Genomic DNA, 15,423 nt, shown 5'->3' with positions numbered 1-15,423 from the left:
ATTTTCTTTCGTTTATAATGAGTGGTAAAGATATATTAATGCTTTAACAACAAAAATAAAATAATCATAAAATGTAAAAAATCCCACATGACTTATTTAAAATGAGAACAACTTAAAAAACACATCTATCTATAATCTATCTATCTATCTATAATCTATAATCTATCTATCTATCTATAATCTATCTATCTATCTATCTATCTATAATCTATCTATCTATAATCCATAATCTATAATCTATATAAAAGCAGAGTTTCTGCGGTCTTGAGGGCAAAAAAGTCGTTCAACAATTTATTTATTCTAAAAACTATGGAAGTTGGGCATGGATATTTTGGTAAAAAAAACATTTTATTTCCCATAGATTCAATCTCAGCCGTTTGATTGACAAAGATTTGGGTTTTTAATTCCATCCGTTTCACTTTTCCATTCCATCTGAAACACATTTCATTTCACCTCTCTCGCGTTATTCTTCCGTTTCTTTTCTCACCCCTTTTTCATTCGGATCCTTCTCCTTCTCTGAAGCTCCATAACAAAAAAACATACGACTAAGATTCACCAGAGCAGAGCCGTGCGAGAGAGAGAGAGGGTCCAACCGAAGAGATGAGGTCGTGCGGCACTGGGTGAGACAGCGGAGGAGCTCCGATCTGGTGCGACCCGCCGCTGTTTCGACGGCAAAAGTTGGTGTGCTTGGTATGTAGAAAAAGGAATGAACGAACGAAATGGAAGATAGGAATGCTCACACCTGCGATGAAGATGGCGTTGCTGTGAACAGTCTGCAGAGAGGGTGCGAAATTGAATGAGTGTGCAGAGAGGGTGAGAAACGTGAAAGACATAAATCAAATTGGAAATTGGAGAGTTCCTATGGTTTTTTGTTTCGGACGGTGCGTTTTGTTTTCCCCCAATCTCTGCAATGTCCCTTCTCTTCCTTTTTCTCAGTTCTGTCGCTTATGGTGCAATTTCAGTTCTGTCGCTTATGTTACGGGCACCACTGCTTCCGCCTTGGATTTTTTGCTCCTCCACTGTTGTGCGCCTTGGCTGGGTTCATCTGTGTGTTAGGTTTATTTCTCTTTAACTTTTTGATTGTTCTTCTGTGATTATCTTCTTCCTCCTGATACATATTTTCCTTAGTTTAGGAGCCTTAGGTGGACTTCTCATTTCCGCGGTGAAGGTTCATTTGTTCATCTCAAATTTGTTTATTTGATTCATCTGAACTGTCACCCATGCTTGCATTTTGGGTTTGAATTGAATGGATGTTTTATGCTTTTGTGTTTTTCTATTTTTGGGGTTTACTCAAGCTATAAACACAATTCGTTAGCTGATGCATAAGTTTGAAGGAAGAAATAATATGACCTGCATGTTTGATGGATTCTTTTGTTTCAAAAATTTCGATTCAAATCCCTTAATGTCCTCAATCAACCATCCTTTTCTCCAAACATTTTATTTTTTCCGCATAGATCAACTCACACTGTTGCCTTGATTTTTCTCTTCGCATCTATTAATTTCTTTCATTTATAATTATGTGGCTATGTTGGCTGAAAATATGGTTTGATTCCTTCATAGCAAAGCCAAGCTCTCCCAGGTCTGACAATGACCGGAAGTGGAAGGAGTAAGGTATAGGGGTTTTTGCCCGATGATGGGAGGTAGTTGCATGATTGAAAATTTTCTTCAAATTTTCTGAAGCAGTCAAGTTCACTTCTTCCTGTATTGGTTAAATTCAAGTTTTTTCATTTTTAATTTTATCTTTCTTCCCAATTCAATTTCTTATTTATTCTTGAATTTATTTGAAATCTGATCATGTGTGTGGAACAGGCATATATGTTAAACAACTTCTTATATTCTCAGTTCAATTTTTTTAATTGTGATTGTTGTTTCTTTCTCCTTTAAAATTGGATTTCATGTGTTAGAAAACCTCACACTAATTCGAGTGATTATTTCTTTTCGTAGTGTGTTCTGTGACAGCAACGCAAGAGGTATCACCACAGCTTTTCCTGTTAAGTGCCTCTTCTGTAAGGTTTGTTGTTGCAGACCAAGCTTCCTTTACAGTTTACATTTCTGATGGCATCCATTGCTTCTTGATTTGTCATTACCTTGAATAATTTAATATACAGATGTAAGAAGTGCAAAAATATGGTCCATAAGGTGTGTGCATAGTTCATTATTTGTCAAATCTTACCTTCCATAACCCATCACTGGCTAATATAACAAACTCTGCATCATCATCTATCAGCTCCACTACCATATATATGGTTCTGAGCTCAAGTGTTTCTTTAGGCTCAAGTGTGGTTTTGAGCTCAGTTTCAACATATGCTCTCTTCACTACATCTCCAAGTTCAGTCCAAGAGTCAGGCTACATTATGAAAAAAGAAAGGTACTAATACCTGAGGTATAGTTTTCTGCATTATTAATTCATCTTCACTTCAATTCTTTTTCCTGCAAGCAACACACTCATTTCAAAAGTTTCACAGATGAAGACTCAACAAACACCAGCAATTTATCCACCCATGTTAGCTTCGGGACTATTTAAGCAAGGTACTAATAGCTCTACCCATATTTGTTGTTATTATAGTTTCAGTTTTCTAATTGCCATTTTCAAATTTTGGAAAGTATGAAAAAGTATAAGTTGAAATTGTCTAACACTGTTCTGTCATCTTCTATGTCTCTGTAGCATTTTGATTAACTACAATTGAATCACTTTTGCTGGTCCGGGGTTGACCAAGTTCAAGTCATGGCTATTTGGGCCTACGGTTTATTTGGTGTTGAACTATTCTCATTGTAGTGTGGTTCTAAATATGTCTCAGATTTTTTTATAATGGCAAAGTTGTGAAGTTCTAAATATCTTTCTCTATTAATTATATTCCCTTTCAGCTATATTTAAAGACTTGATAGTATCATTTTCATTTTTATCTTATTCTAGGAAACCCAGTCGAGAAAGTGACTTTGAATCTGCTACTATACAGAGACAAGCCAGCAGTCGCCATTGTCATGAAAGAAAAGAAAAGGGATGCTTCTAAGGTAACATGAACTTGCCACTTCTTTCAAGTACAGTTGTTTATTGTATTTCATATTGGCTTAGGATGTGCTATTATTGGTTCTCCATTTAAATAGACTCAAACTTTCAATCAAATAGAGGTACTCAAACTTTCAATTAAGAATGGGAAGAACATGTGAATTTCGCCTCTGCATTGGCTAGCAATTCATTCCAAGAATAGCTTCCTTCAACTACTCTCAGAACCGAGGGAAGTGGAACTATTATGCTCAAAACTACCAGCAATCCAATAGCACTTTCTCATGATGGTGCAAATACTAAAGGGTTCAAAGTTTGATAACATTTCTTTGCTTTTTTCTGTCCCTCTTTTCTTTTTAAGTTGGGAGCTAGGTCTATGTAAATCACATTCCTTTTTCATTGCAAATGAATTGCACCTGATGCAGATTTCAGTTTGGATTTCTATTTGTTAGTTAGCTTATGAAGGAAATATTCTTTGTCATTTGTATATTTATTTTCTAGCCAATTTTGCATATTTCTATCCCTCCTTCTTCAATATATAAGTTGCCTTTCATTATTTCTTAGTTTTTATTATTTATTTGTCTTGATGCTAAAGATAAGTTTTTATTCATTGTTTTTCTTTATCAAATAATGGCTGAATTAAAAGTTATGTGCACATGTAAATTAATTTTTTATTGGTAACATAAATAATGCATTTAAAAGTTAGTGGTGAACCTTTTTCAATTCCTTAGCTTATATTAATTGCTATTAAAAACGGCTAATGGTTGAAATTTGAAATAAAATTGTAACTGAAAGTCAAATGTTAATTAGCCTACTTAACTTTTGTTTTGAGTAAGTGAAAAAATAATTAAGATTCTAATAAATTTTATATGAATGTCATTAACATTCAAATTCCTCAATGAGTAGTTTTTTTTCCTATTTTATTATTTAGAACACAATCCCCATAAGTTCAATCATTATAATATTTATGAACTTAATATGATTGATATACCCCAGTGTATTATTAACGGATCACAATCCAAGAAAATGAAAATATCAGGTGCACTTTGAGTGGATCAGTCTCTCTAAATCCCAATCTAAATTTCAATCTTGGAAATATCGAGTGCATTTTTTTTAAATATTTATAGTTCATTTTTATTTTTTAAATTAAATTTTTGTTGTATTTTATTTTCTTCAATTCACAAATGAAATGAAATAGGATGTTAAGATTTTTTATTTTATAAATTATAATCTATATAATAATAGAAAGTATATGTGAAAGGTTTTTATGTCATTATTAGGCACTCCAAAGTTGGTTTTATTTGTAATATTTAATGTTATAACTTTTTTTTTCCGAAAACTGTAACTATGACACCCTTTCATATGGGTAAACTATACAGCAAATAATATGTAACTAATATGCTTTTTAAAGACATTTTTATCAATTTATTTAGTTTAATACCTTACATTTTGATTTAACAGTTTAAGACCTCCCATTAATGTCCAGCTGCTACATCCTTATTCTATTTTAAACAAGGTTATTATTATTTAGTTCATATCAGTTATGAAATTCAATATGACACATATAAATTAGTTTGGATTTACATAATTATTAATTGAATAATAACTAATAATAATATTAGTCTTTAGCAACCCTTTCTCCTACTCTAAATTTTTTAATTCACTACCCATTAAATTAGAAATTTAATATTAATTATAGAACTCCACACGTCATGGTGAATTATTTTGGATTTATATTAATATTAATATTAATCATTAACATTACATTTGAGATATGAATGCTTAAATAAATATTGAACTTCTTTCCGATGTACAAAAAAAATATTGAACTAACCCTTTCACCTTCACCAAATTTTGTTTTTACGATCATAATTAATATTAGCTACACACTCAATAATGAGGTTAATATCAGTTACAGAATTTCATAGGACTTCATAAGTTACTTAGGAGTAATTAAAATCCATAGGACTTCATAAGTTACTTAGGAGTAATTAAAATCATGATTAATATTTTTTTTGACAGCAAACAGAGCAATTCCTTCATTAACAAGAGAACCTAGACAAATCATGAGCAAACAGAGCAATTTTTTTTGAGTACACATTGTTGAATACAAAATGAAGTGACACCCACCCAAATCCTATCTTCATGAACCAAAGAGAACCTAGACAAATCATGAGCTACCATGTTTGCACTCCTACCTACATGATTAAAAGAGAAAGATTGAAAACAAACACACCAGATAATGAGGTTACTATCAGTTACAAAATTACATTAGAAGTGATAAATTATTTTGGTTTTATATTTTTTGCTAATCAATTCTATATTTGATAGTTTAATACTTTCCATCAATATCATGCTACATGCGTCTTCTATTTTTTTTGGTACATCGGAAAGATAAATTGCACCTGCCAGGAATCGAACCTGGATCTCCCCCTACCCAACCATATGTCCTCAGCTCCTACCACACATGCGTCTTCTATTTTAAATGGGTTTAAATAATAATTTAATATTAATATTAATCTTTAAATGGTAAAGAGAGTGATTTTTTTTTCAAGAGAAAAGATATCATGTATTGAGAGAACGGGGATTGAAATCCCAGGATACAATTGTATGAAGGTTTACAATTGTAGCATGACTTACAGAAGTAACTACAAAACATAAAAGCAAGGAACAAACCTACAAAACAAGAACTACAGTGGGGTACAAGCAAACATGGTTCAATCTCTCAGAGAGTGATTTTATTATTACGCATGATATCAATGAAAAGATTGAAAACATTCTCACCGTCCCTTTTCCTTCAACTATATAAACATTAAATTAAATGGTTTTTAATTGTATTAATTTTTTTATTATTTACCTCAAAAAAAAAATTAAATGGACTTATTATTATCTATAATCTATAATCTATCTATCTATCTATCTATAATCTATCTATCTATCTATAATCTTCTATAATATATATAAAAGCAAAGTTTTGCAGCCTTAAGGGCAAAAAAGTCCTTCAGCAATTTATTCCAATATCTATGAGAGCTGGGTATGGATATTTTTGTAAAAAGTCATTTTATTTCACTCAGGTTTGATCTCAGCCGTTCATTCATATCAATTTCATTCCTTCTTTCATTCAATAGATTTATTAAATTAGTGAAATGCTTTTCAGTTTCAAAACTGTAAACAGACGCTTCCCCTTTCACCTTACCTTCTACCTTTTCTCCTTCTCTCAGCCGTTTCTAGGTTTCAAGTCGTTTAAAACCTTCTCTCAGACACACTGCTTTTCCGTGTTTGCCACTGATTTCAGCACCTCCTCGACACCCTCCCTCGCCCTTCCACCGCTGTCTGGAAAACCTTCATCATGGGCTTCATCTGCGACCAGGTGTGTATTTCATCTCTGGTGGTGTTGTGCTGTTAATTTAGAAAGAAATTATCTGATTTCGTTTGTGATATGGTAGGATTCAGAACTGATATCGTTTCCCTTTTTTTCTCTGATCGTGATGGAGAAGATTGTTGAGGTTTGGCAATCAGGTTAGAACTAGATTGCTGAGGTTTGGCAATCAGGTTAGAACTGTTTCTTCTCTTCACTAATTCGTATAGCTTTTGCTACAAACGCTCTCTGTGTTTCTTTTCCCTTCGTACACTGGAACTCATACTGCATTTCTTCTACAGGTTTGAACGATGATGTTTTCTGCTCTTTGTCAATTCATTTTCATTTTTTCCGTTCAGAACCTATTTGATTAGGTCTTCAAGGGCTTCCTTCCGATGAGAACGACGATCTGCACCCAAAAGTTATGAATTGTCGTTTTGCTTACCCATAGAGAGAGGGAGAGTGGGCGATAGAGCGACGGTGGCAACAGTCCACCAAGGTATTATCCCTTCTTTCTCTGGATCCCGACATGTCATCTCACTTTCTGAATTACACTTTTATTTTTTCTTTGCATTTAATCATGCTTGCAGACTCTGCTCTCACCGAAGGACGCCGTGGTTTGCTTGATTTGGCTTTTATTTTCATATTTAAGATTAGGTATCATCTCAATGAACTTTAATAATTACCTTTATTCCTTTTCTTCTATATAAGTTTATATGCTTTTCCTTTCACTTGGCAGTATGACCCAATTGGCAACCAGCAAGAAGAATTAAGAAGAAGCACCTAACTTTGTGTAACCATGCTTCACCTATACCTCAATGGTGATTATCAAGGTAGTTCTCTATTTAATAAACACAAATTTTCTACAAAGCTATCCTTAATGTGTTACGACCAATTTTAATAAATTGTATTAACTGAAATTCCAACTGTAACATTATTTTTCAGCCTCTGCCATGTACTTTTGTTGAATGTTGATACATAAACTACTTCTAAAAGTTCCAAAGTGGGTATGGTCCCTCAATTGAAAGTTGAAAGTGCATCTCCTACCACGGGTTGTTCAGTGCACATTGTATAGTTCCTTGGCATGCAGCGATGAATTGCAAGGAATGCCTCAAGTCTGAAAGGAAAGGTGAAAAAGATTCAAATAGAAGTGGTTGTTCTTGCTTCCTCTCCTACCACGGGCTGTTCAGTTTCTGTATTTTGCTAAAGGTAACATGTAATAATTAATGAAAATATGAGTGGTTGTTCTTGCTTCCTCCATTTTCTCTTTACAGGTTGGATGCAACTTCTGCTACAACAGTGGGAAGGATTGAAGGCATGGACATATATGTGACAAACCTTAGTCCACATTAGACTTCACATGTATCATTGGAAGTCCTACCATTCAGAATTAGATTTTATTTTGAATTACTCAATTGCATTGAGGTGAGGAGATTTAAAGTTTTCTTTTGGTATGAGTTTCCAATTATTCTACACATCTTATCTCTCATGTAAATGAAAAGAAATAAAGTGTTGTTTGTAAGGATAGATTGTATGCTTTATAATAGGGATTTCAAAATAATTTAGTTGTAGTAGTTTATTTCAGCTTACTTTCATGTATTTAAGCAGAAACACCTGAGAATAGGATGGAGTAACTTTAGGGATCAAAAGCTATTTTCAAAAGTTCAAATTGATTCCACAAAAATTAGTTGTTTGCATTTGCAGACCAGGTTCCAAGTTGTTTTCCCAGCCTCCTTCCCCATAGGCATGCTAGCCATTTGCACATGTGCTTGGATTTTGTTTGTCTTTGAAAGGATGCTGCCATGGGAAGAAAAATCTCTTCCATTCCAGCATCGGGGTGGTAATGAGGATAATGGAGTTAAGTTAGTGAAACACATTTCTTTGTTGTGCTAAAAATGTATAACAATGAACAAGCATGGGGAAATTCTTATCTAATGCATGGAATGGACTTGGGAAACAAGAGTGCATATGAGCAAAACCAGGGACAACAGAGATTCAGTTTACATTCTCTAAGTAAAACCAGAGACACAACATAGATTCAGTTTGCATCTATCTATAAACTATATAAAGGAAGAGCTTTTCAGCCTAGAGGGTAAGTTTGTAATTCAATATCCTATTGCACTACAATTTAATTTCCTTTATGGGTATTTTGGTAAAGGTAAACATTATTTTCCAAAAGATGCAATCCCAGCCGTTCTTTTGATCTCTGTTGAGTTTTTGCTTGAAAAAACCCTTTGACTTTCATTCTTCACAATTGTATTCGTAACCGAGAAAATGTTTTGAGCTCTCAACACCTGCAGAACGTTTTGAGTCTCCTCATCTGCTTATCATCTTGGTTAAATAGGACTGGCTTCGTCGATTTCTCTTTCACCCTGTTTCCCCTAATTTTTTTGTCATTCCTTCACAGGTGATCACTTTCCATTTTTGTTGTTTCATCATTTTACATTTTCAATGTTTGAGCTCTCTTAATTTGATTATTTTGCATATATATAATCAAAACGTTGACTATGTGTATGATGCCTTCTAACAGTTTTGTTTGTACCCAAAAATGCTCCAATGTTCAATTTCTTATGGCATGTTTCAGTTTTCCTCAATGCCACAGAATAGCAGCAAGATGGTGCCCCGACGACCACAATTTCAGCTGCTTTAGCGGCTGCGTGACTGGTGCACTAACCTGGGATGCTACACAGCAATTAGGAGCATTCAATTTCTTATGCTTTCTTTTCTTCTCTTTGTTACCCAAGATTTACATGTTTAGCCAGATGAAGAATTTGTAAAACCTTTTGTTCATGTATTGTTATGTAGGAGGTTTGCTGCACAAATCACCATCTCAAATGAAATTGCGCTGAGGTACATCCTCTTTCTCTTTCTCATTTGGTGAAATTGAGGTACATATCCTTTACTATTAGACTAAAATATTGAGCAGCCATATTTTTAATATATAACCAAGAAAGGGTATGGAGATTATTCCATGTCCATATGTTATGATTATAGTGCCACTATCTTAGGAGAAAACTGAAACGCTGCATAGTGATTCAGATCATATGGTATTAGTTTATGTATCTGTTCTCTTTTTTTTTTTCCTTATATCTATTTTAATGTTTTATTTGTGATCATGATCCTTTTGAAGCAGTTGAATACATTGAGGATCTTCATTCTTTGTATTGGAAACTGGAGGTATCTGATTGTTATAATTTACTTCAATTGGGAAATTGATAAAAGTTTCAGGAGGGCATTGACTTCAAATGTGGGGGTAGTTTCACCAAATGAACGAGATTTAAGGAAAGGACATGGGGAGTGACACATATTGTTGCTATCTCTTAAATTTTCTTGGTCTAATGAATCTTTGTTAGTCGAACTGAGCTTATTTTCTCAAGCCTTAAGAGCAAGTTTTCTAAATCTGATGCTTATTAGATGTTTTTCCTTTGTTGACTACCCTTGCTTTTATATCCTAATTTTAACAGATACATTTATTTCATTTGTTATAAAAATTGATGTGTCTTGCTTGCTGAAATGAACTAATATAACACAGGAGAGTTCTTATTGCTTACTGATTAGAATGTGAAGATAAATTTAATAATATAGAAGTTATATTATGTCTTCAGGTTATTTCAGAGGAAAATCAACGCGCTATTGTAGTTAACTGGTGGTACTAATTTACAACACATAAGATGGATGAGAGCTGAGGTGCACTGACACTAATTTAGAGCACTGAAAAATACCTTATCTTTTGATAGCTTTTTTCGCTTTGTTGCTATGAAAATTTGAATATGATTAGTTGTAGTGCTTACCTGCTTGCTCACAATCAAAGTGTTTAATTGGGTTTTGTGATTGAATATGTTTTGGCCTTGAAGTGAGATGAGTTTTTCATATTCATAAGAATTGGGATGTGTGATGGTTTAAATGTTACATTTTCTCCTTTTTATGGTCGTGTAAAGCTGGGGATGGGGAGTGAGGAGTTGTATGGTAACATTGTGTCTCTGTATATTTATTTTTGTAGCAAACAGATGATATGAATGTACCTTAAAATGCTAGCATTTATTTGAGTGATTCAATGTTTCCGTTATCATGTACTCCTCCGTTTCAATGTAAGTGTCCACTTAGGAAAGATGCACACATATTAAGGAATGCAATTAATTTTGTTAACTTTTTAAAACATAATAATTGTTTTTCTATTTTACCCTTTAAAGTGTACTATAACTATTATCTCTCATTTATTCTTCTTATGGGGCATTATATGGAAAAACATCAATCAATGGTTGATTGGAATTTTAAGTAGACACCTCTTATGAAACACATATATTCTCTCTAAATGGACAGTTATTTTGAAACGGAGGGAGTACTATTGTAACTAAGTTGTTTATGAAAAGCCAAATCTTATTTACATAGGATATAATTTTTTGATCATAGGATTTTCAAATGTGTAAAAATGCATCTCTCTTAAAGAGGAAAATTAAATACACTTTAAGTCAATTAATGTGAGAATTTGGTCTGACCAAGGTATCTCCACAGCCGATAAAGGTATCCCCACAGCCGACAGTCGTGAGACCAACCCCTCGCCCCACAGTCAGCGCACTAAGTGGTAGGGGGCTGGCCAATGAGTTTTCTCTATTCGCAAGAGTTGGGATTCGAAGTTCGAACCATTAATGTGAGAATTTAAAGGATTGGTATTATGATAATGAAAAAAACTAAATTTAATTAAAAGGATTGCTTCCTTCTAATAACAAATTCATGGAAACATAACACACACATTCATGACCATAATGACAGTTAAAAAATCTCTCTTCCTTAATTAATAGAAAAAAACCTTTGGGTGCTGTCAACTAATTTTGTTTTTGTTTTTTTGAAAAGAACTAATTTTGTTATATGTGGTTAATTTGTGTTCATTGAAAAAATTAGTGGATAATATCAATTAGGAATACCAAAAAAATTTATACTGTCGGTGCATGATAAACTCTTTTATAATTTATAAACCACACAACACATTCATGCACATAATGACAACATAAAATTAAATTGTCTTCCATAAAAATAAATTAATGGAAAAAATCTTTGCACTACCATTATTTCAATTACATGTGATTAATATGTGTTTATTAAAAAATTAGTGGTTAATATGCGATTAATATTAGTTAGGAATTCCAACAAACATAATTAATTAGTTATGATTTATAAAATATATAAATCCGAAAAAATGAAAGTTGATTTTTTTTAAAGTAAATTTTTATTTTAATGCTGGAAATTTATTATTGTTGACTTCCAAATTAAAAAAGTATTTCTAAATGTTTAAATAAAAAGCATGAAGCGTAAAATGATTGTGCTGACATAATTCAAATTGATAAAAAAATTTGTTCAAAATGACTTACAAAATATAAAATTTATAAATAGAAAAAAATTAAATAATGCAGCATTTAGTAAAATAGGGGTAAAAACCACAAATAAATAAAATTATTGTGCTTTTACATATTTTTTGATACATCGGAACATTAACAAGAAAGAAAACAAAACTAACCATAATAGAAAGTCCCTCAGAAGAAGAACTTCAAGCTCAGGAGATGGAACTTGAACTAAAGTACAGGCAGATGTAGTAAGAGTATAAATTCACACAATAAACTTAAATGAAAATCCTCCCTTGCATCGCACGGGTCAAAGTACTAATTAATCAAGACAAAAATAATATTAATCTACCATTTAAAACAATAAGTAAAAAGATAAAAAACAAAACAACAACACAAAAAGAACAAAAACAAACATTTAATAAAAACAACAGATTTAACAAACAAAAAAAAAAACCACAAAACCCAAAAGTGAATATCCCCGTGCATCGCACGGGTAAAAAGTACTAGTTTAGTTCATATGAGTTAGGAACCCCATATGACACAAGTAATTAGTTTTGACTTCTAAAATTATTAATTAGTTATAACCATTTCACTAACTCTTTCTCATTCATATATAAACTGAGTTATTTGCATTGATTTTACAAAGACTCAAACTTTAAGTCATTTTACGGGCACATATAAGTGGGTGTATCATTTGTATAATTTACTTCTAGCCAATTTTGCATGTTTCTATCCCTCCTTCTTCAATAAAGAGTTGCCTTTCATTATTTCTTAGTTTTTATTATTTATTTATTGTCTTGATTTTTTTTTTTTGAAATTATTGTCTTGATGCTAAAGATAGGTTTTGATCTATTGTTTTTCTGTATCTAATAATGGTTGAATTATTAAAAAAAATTATGTCCACATGTAAAATAATTTTTTATCGGTAACAAAAAAAATTCATTTAAAAGTTGGTGGTTTAAAAAAATTAATGTTTTTATTAATCTTTAAAAAGTTAATATCATTGATGAATTTTTATAGCCATAGGACATGATAAAATATTTCGAATTTATAAAATATATAAATATTAAATTAAGGATAAGATGCATATTGTGATTATGATTTTAGTAAGCCATTTAATTAAATTATACTAATGAGAATTTTATTATGATTTTATTTTCACAAAATTAGTTACAGAAAAAATAGTTTTCACTGCGAACTTGGGTTGACACAAATGGTCATAGGTTTTGAGTTTAACTCTCATCTTCACATAGGTCGAGGGATTGAATCTCCATGCGTCTAATAAAATCTCAATTTGTGGGCAACCCTCATCGGGGAGATTCCCAATGCCCCTACCCTAGAGTAAACCTCGGTTGGCCTTCCCAACATGCCGCTAGCGGCATGCAATGACGGATGCACGTATATCATTATGGGGGCAAATGCCCACACGAAAAATTTTGACATAGTAGTAGTAATATATACTAATATATCTAGAATTTGACCTCATTGCCCATAGATAGTATAACTTCTCTTCTTTTACAGTTTTAATTGCCCCCACTGCCCCACACATAATCCACATATATCTATAGTAAGTTAATTGATTGATAGATAAAGTTTGTTTCACACTTCATTTCCACTTGCAGTCATAACAGATAAGAAAAAATGAAGAAACAAGAGATATAAAAAGGGAAAGAAAAGAAATATAAGAGAAAAGAGTAGGTAAAAATTAAATGAAAAGAAAATGTAGATGTGAATGAATCAAAATTGTTTTGCTTCTAATCTTACTAGAATTCTAATAAAGTAACTCATAGTTTGGATAAATCAATTTAAAATTTTAAGAAAATCAAAAGAATGAGAAATATAATTTATTTTAATTATTGTTAGTTTTGAAATATTTTTTGAACAAATACTTTAGGGATGAAGAGAATTTAATAGATTAAGGGGTGTGTCGGTGTGAGATGAGAATTTTATGGAAGGGATTTTTAGAATTTTTTGTAAAAGGGTGAATTTTTAAATCTTTTATTTTGAGTTAGAAAAATGTCAACAACAAAAAAAAAATTATTGACATTTTAAAAAATCTCTTATTTAATAGTGAGCGAGAAAAATGCCAAAAAAACCATTTAATGCTCTATTGAAATTATAAGTGGATAAATGTGATGAAATGTTTTTTTCTCTAAGTGAACAATTATTTTAAAACATATAGTAACCTTTAACTTTTCATCATACATGTGTGTTGCCCCCACAATTTAAAAGTTCTGGATCCGTCACTGGCGGCATGCACGATAGTCTAAAGGTGATTTCTTTCCATTCTACCATGTTTTTAGACAAAAAAGATTGTAGTAACTTTCCCATATAATTATTATATTAAAAAAATCAATTAATAAAAATTAAGCAAATCCAAATAAATTTATCCCATTCTACTAATTATTGTCTTCTATTTTTTATCTTATATTTCAAGAAATCACAAGGGTCAATCATAATTTCAAGTTTGATTCTCAATATATGACCTATGAAGAAGATCTTTTACAAGAAATGTGCAACGCTACATTCTCAATGTGATTATTCCAATCGAAAAAAAATATTTCAGTATCTATTTTTAGCACGTTCATGTTACAATCAATCGAGCATTTAGGAAAACAACAAAAGATAGAAAAAAAATCATAACTAAAAAAAAACATTCAATAAAAAAAACTTACAAATTTATAATTTCTTATATCTAAAATAAATTTTATTCTTTTAATCCATAAAATATCTTTAAGAAAATAACACATAATTTAAACAAATCACAAAAAAAGAAGAGAATATCCCCGTGCATCGCACGGGTAAAAAGTACTAGTTCACACCTAAAACTAAAGAGTGAAATTTATTGCATAAAAATAGATATTCCATCATTGTGTTCTCTATAGATACTTCGGTTTGATTTTTTTTAAAAGATAAAGAAATTCTTAACATCATATGATTAAATGAGTCTTGATTCGTGTACATCTAAATAGTAATATATTCATACACCATTTTTTTTTATCCCTAATTTTCTTGTCATATCAGATGAAATATTACATGTATCATTTATATTTATGATCTTCATATATCACTCTGGTGTTCTGCATTTTAATGGTGCACACAAATCATTTTTGTGAGAAAATTAGAGTGCAATGAGTATCAGGTCAAAAGCTGTAAAATTTATGCATGCGGTGAACACCCAACCTGTTTGTTTTTTCTATTCATTTGCTTGGGGAGATCAATGACTTGTCGAGTTGTGTTTGGCTTGTGGTCCTCTAGATTTCATTTTCAAACAAGTCAATCCTACTAAAATAAAATTTCAAAAACTACACTAAGATATATACACAAAATACATTTTTTTGATTGACATAGTTATCTACATTATTATTTCAAAAAATCGAATATAATCTAGAAAATAGAAGTCCCACTACAACATGATTGGAAAGGGGGAATCAGGAACCAACTTGAGCTTTGATACGTGCTATCAATTGTTCCTAGTGAGAAGAAAGAGAATTTAAACTTTGACACCACATGTCAGATGAAGATACAAAGGTAGTAGATGCACAATAGTTTACTTTTGAGTTTTTTAATGACATCGTTTAGGACTTCCAAATCAAAGGCTCATATTAAAGTTTGAGGTTGCTATTTTGCTTCTTCGAAATAATTGATTTGTCAGTAGAATTATGTTGCGGCCCTCAGCTAATAATGTTTTATGCTTAGGATGAACTTAATACATTTTGAGT

The 15,423-nt window shown here is 31.7% G+C and overlaps 1 protein-coding gene and 1 long non-coding RNA gene across 14 annotated transcripts; both read left to right on the top strand.

Moving 5' to 3' along the window:
- The first annotated feature begins 343 nt into the window (after nt 1-343).
- On the top strand, nt 344-3,485 carry LOC130723701 (uncharacterized). Of its 12 annotated transcripts, none has more exons than XM_057574821.1 (7): nt 349-1,056; nt 1,945-2,011; nt 2,109-2,139; nt 2,228-2,383; nt 2,466-2,529; nt 2,915-3,012; nt 3,128-3,485. In XM_057574821.1, the coding sequence occupies exons 1-7, from the start codon at nt 948-950 to the stop codon at nt 3,188-3,190; spliced, it is 588 nt and encodes a 195-aa protein (XP_057430804.1). In that variant the 5' UTR covers nt 349-947; the 3' UTR covers nt 3,191-3,485. The 12 variants fall into 12 exon arrangements, 8 of the variants coding, with proteins under 8 accessions (XP_057430803.1, XP_057430808.1, XP_057430802.1 ...); XM_057574823.1 differs by lacking the exon at nt 2,109-2,139 and having other exon boundaries at nt 353-881; nt 963-1,056; XM_057574824.1 differs by lacking the exon at nt 2,109-2,139 and having other exon boundaries at nt 358-881; nt 963-1,056; nt 2,228-2,368.
- Nucleotides 3,486-6,123: 2,638 nt separating this feature from the next.
- On the top strand, nt 6,124-10,431 carry LOC130723211 (uncharacterized). Of its 2 annotated transcripts, none has more exons than XR_009014223.1 (6): nt 6,124-6,374; nt 6,451-6,556; nt 6,665-6,861; nt 6,953-7,019; nt 7,102-7,195; nt 7,308-10,431. It is a non-coding gene; the product is annotated as an uncharacterized LOC130723211 (long non-coding RNA). The 2 variants fall into 2 exon arrangements; XR_009014224.1 differs by having other exon boundaries at nt 6,136-6,374; nt 6,502-6,556.
- Nucleotides 10,432-15,423: the final 4,992 nt, after the last annotated feature.

The sequence above is a fragment of the Lotus japonicus genome, chromosome 6 (genome assembly GCF_012489685.1).
Source record: "Lotus japonicus ecotype B-129 chromosome 6, LjGifu_v1.2".
In the NCBI taxonomy this organism is placed as follows: domain Eukaryota; kingdom Viridiplantae; phylum Streptophyta; class Magnoliopsida; order Fabales; family Fabaceae; genus Lotus; species Lotus japonicus.
The sequence above is the reverse complement of the archived record's forward strand: the minus strand, read 5'-3'. Positions and strand labels throughout refer to the sequence as shown.

Bases quoted from the DNA above. Each gene is read 5' to 3' on its own strand.
- LOC130723701 (XM_057574820.1), top strand. From the start codon at position 911: ATGTCCCTTCTCTTCCTTTTTCTCAGTTCTGTCGCTTATGGTGCAATT. The intron at 1,057-1,944 runs GTTTATTTCTCT...TTCTTTTCGTAG, and splicing joins TGGGTTCATCTGTGTGTTAG to TGTGTTCTGTGACAGCAACG. The intron at 2,384-2,465 runs GTATAGTTTTCT...AAAGTTTCACAG, and splicing joins GAAAGGTACTAATACCTGAG to ATGAAGACTCAACAAACACC.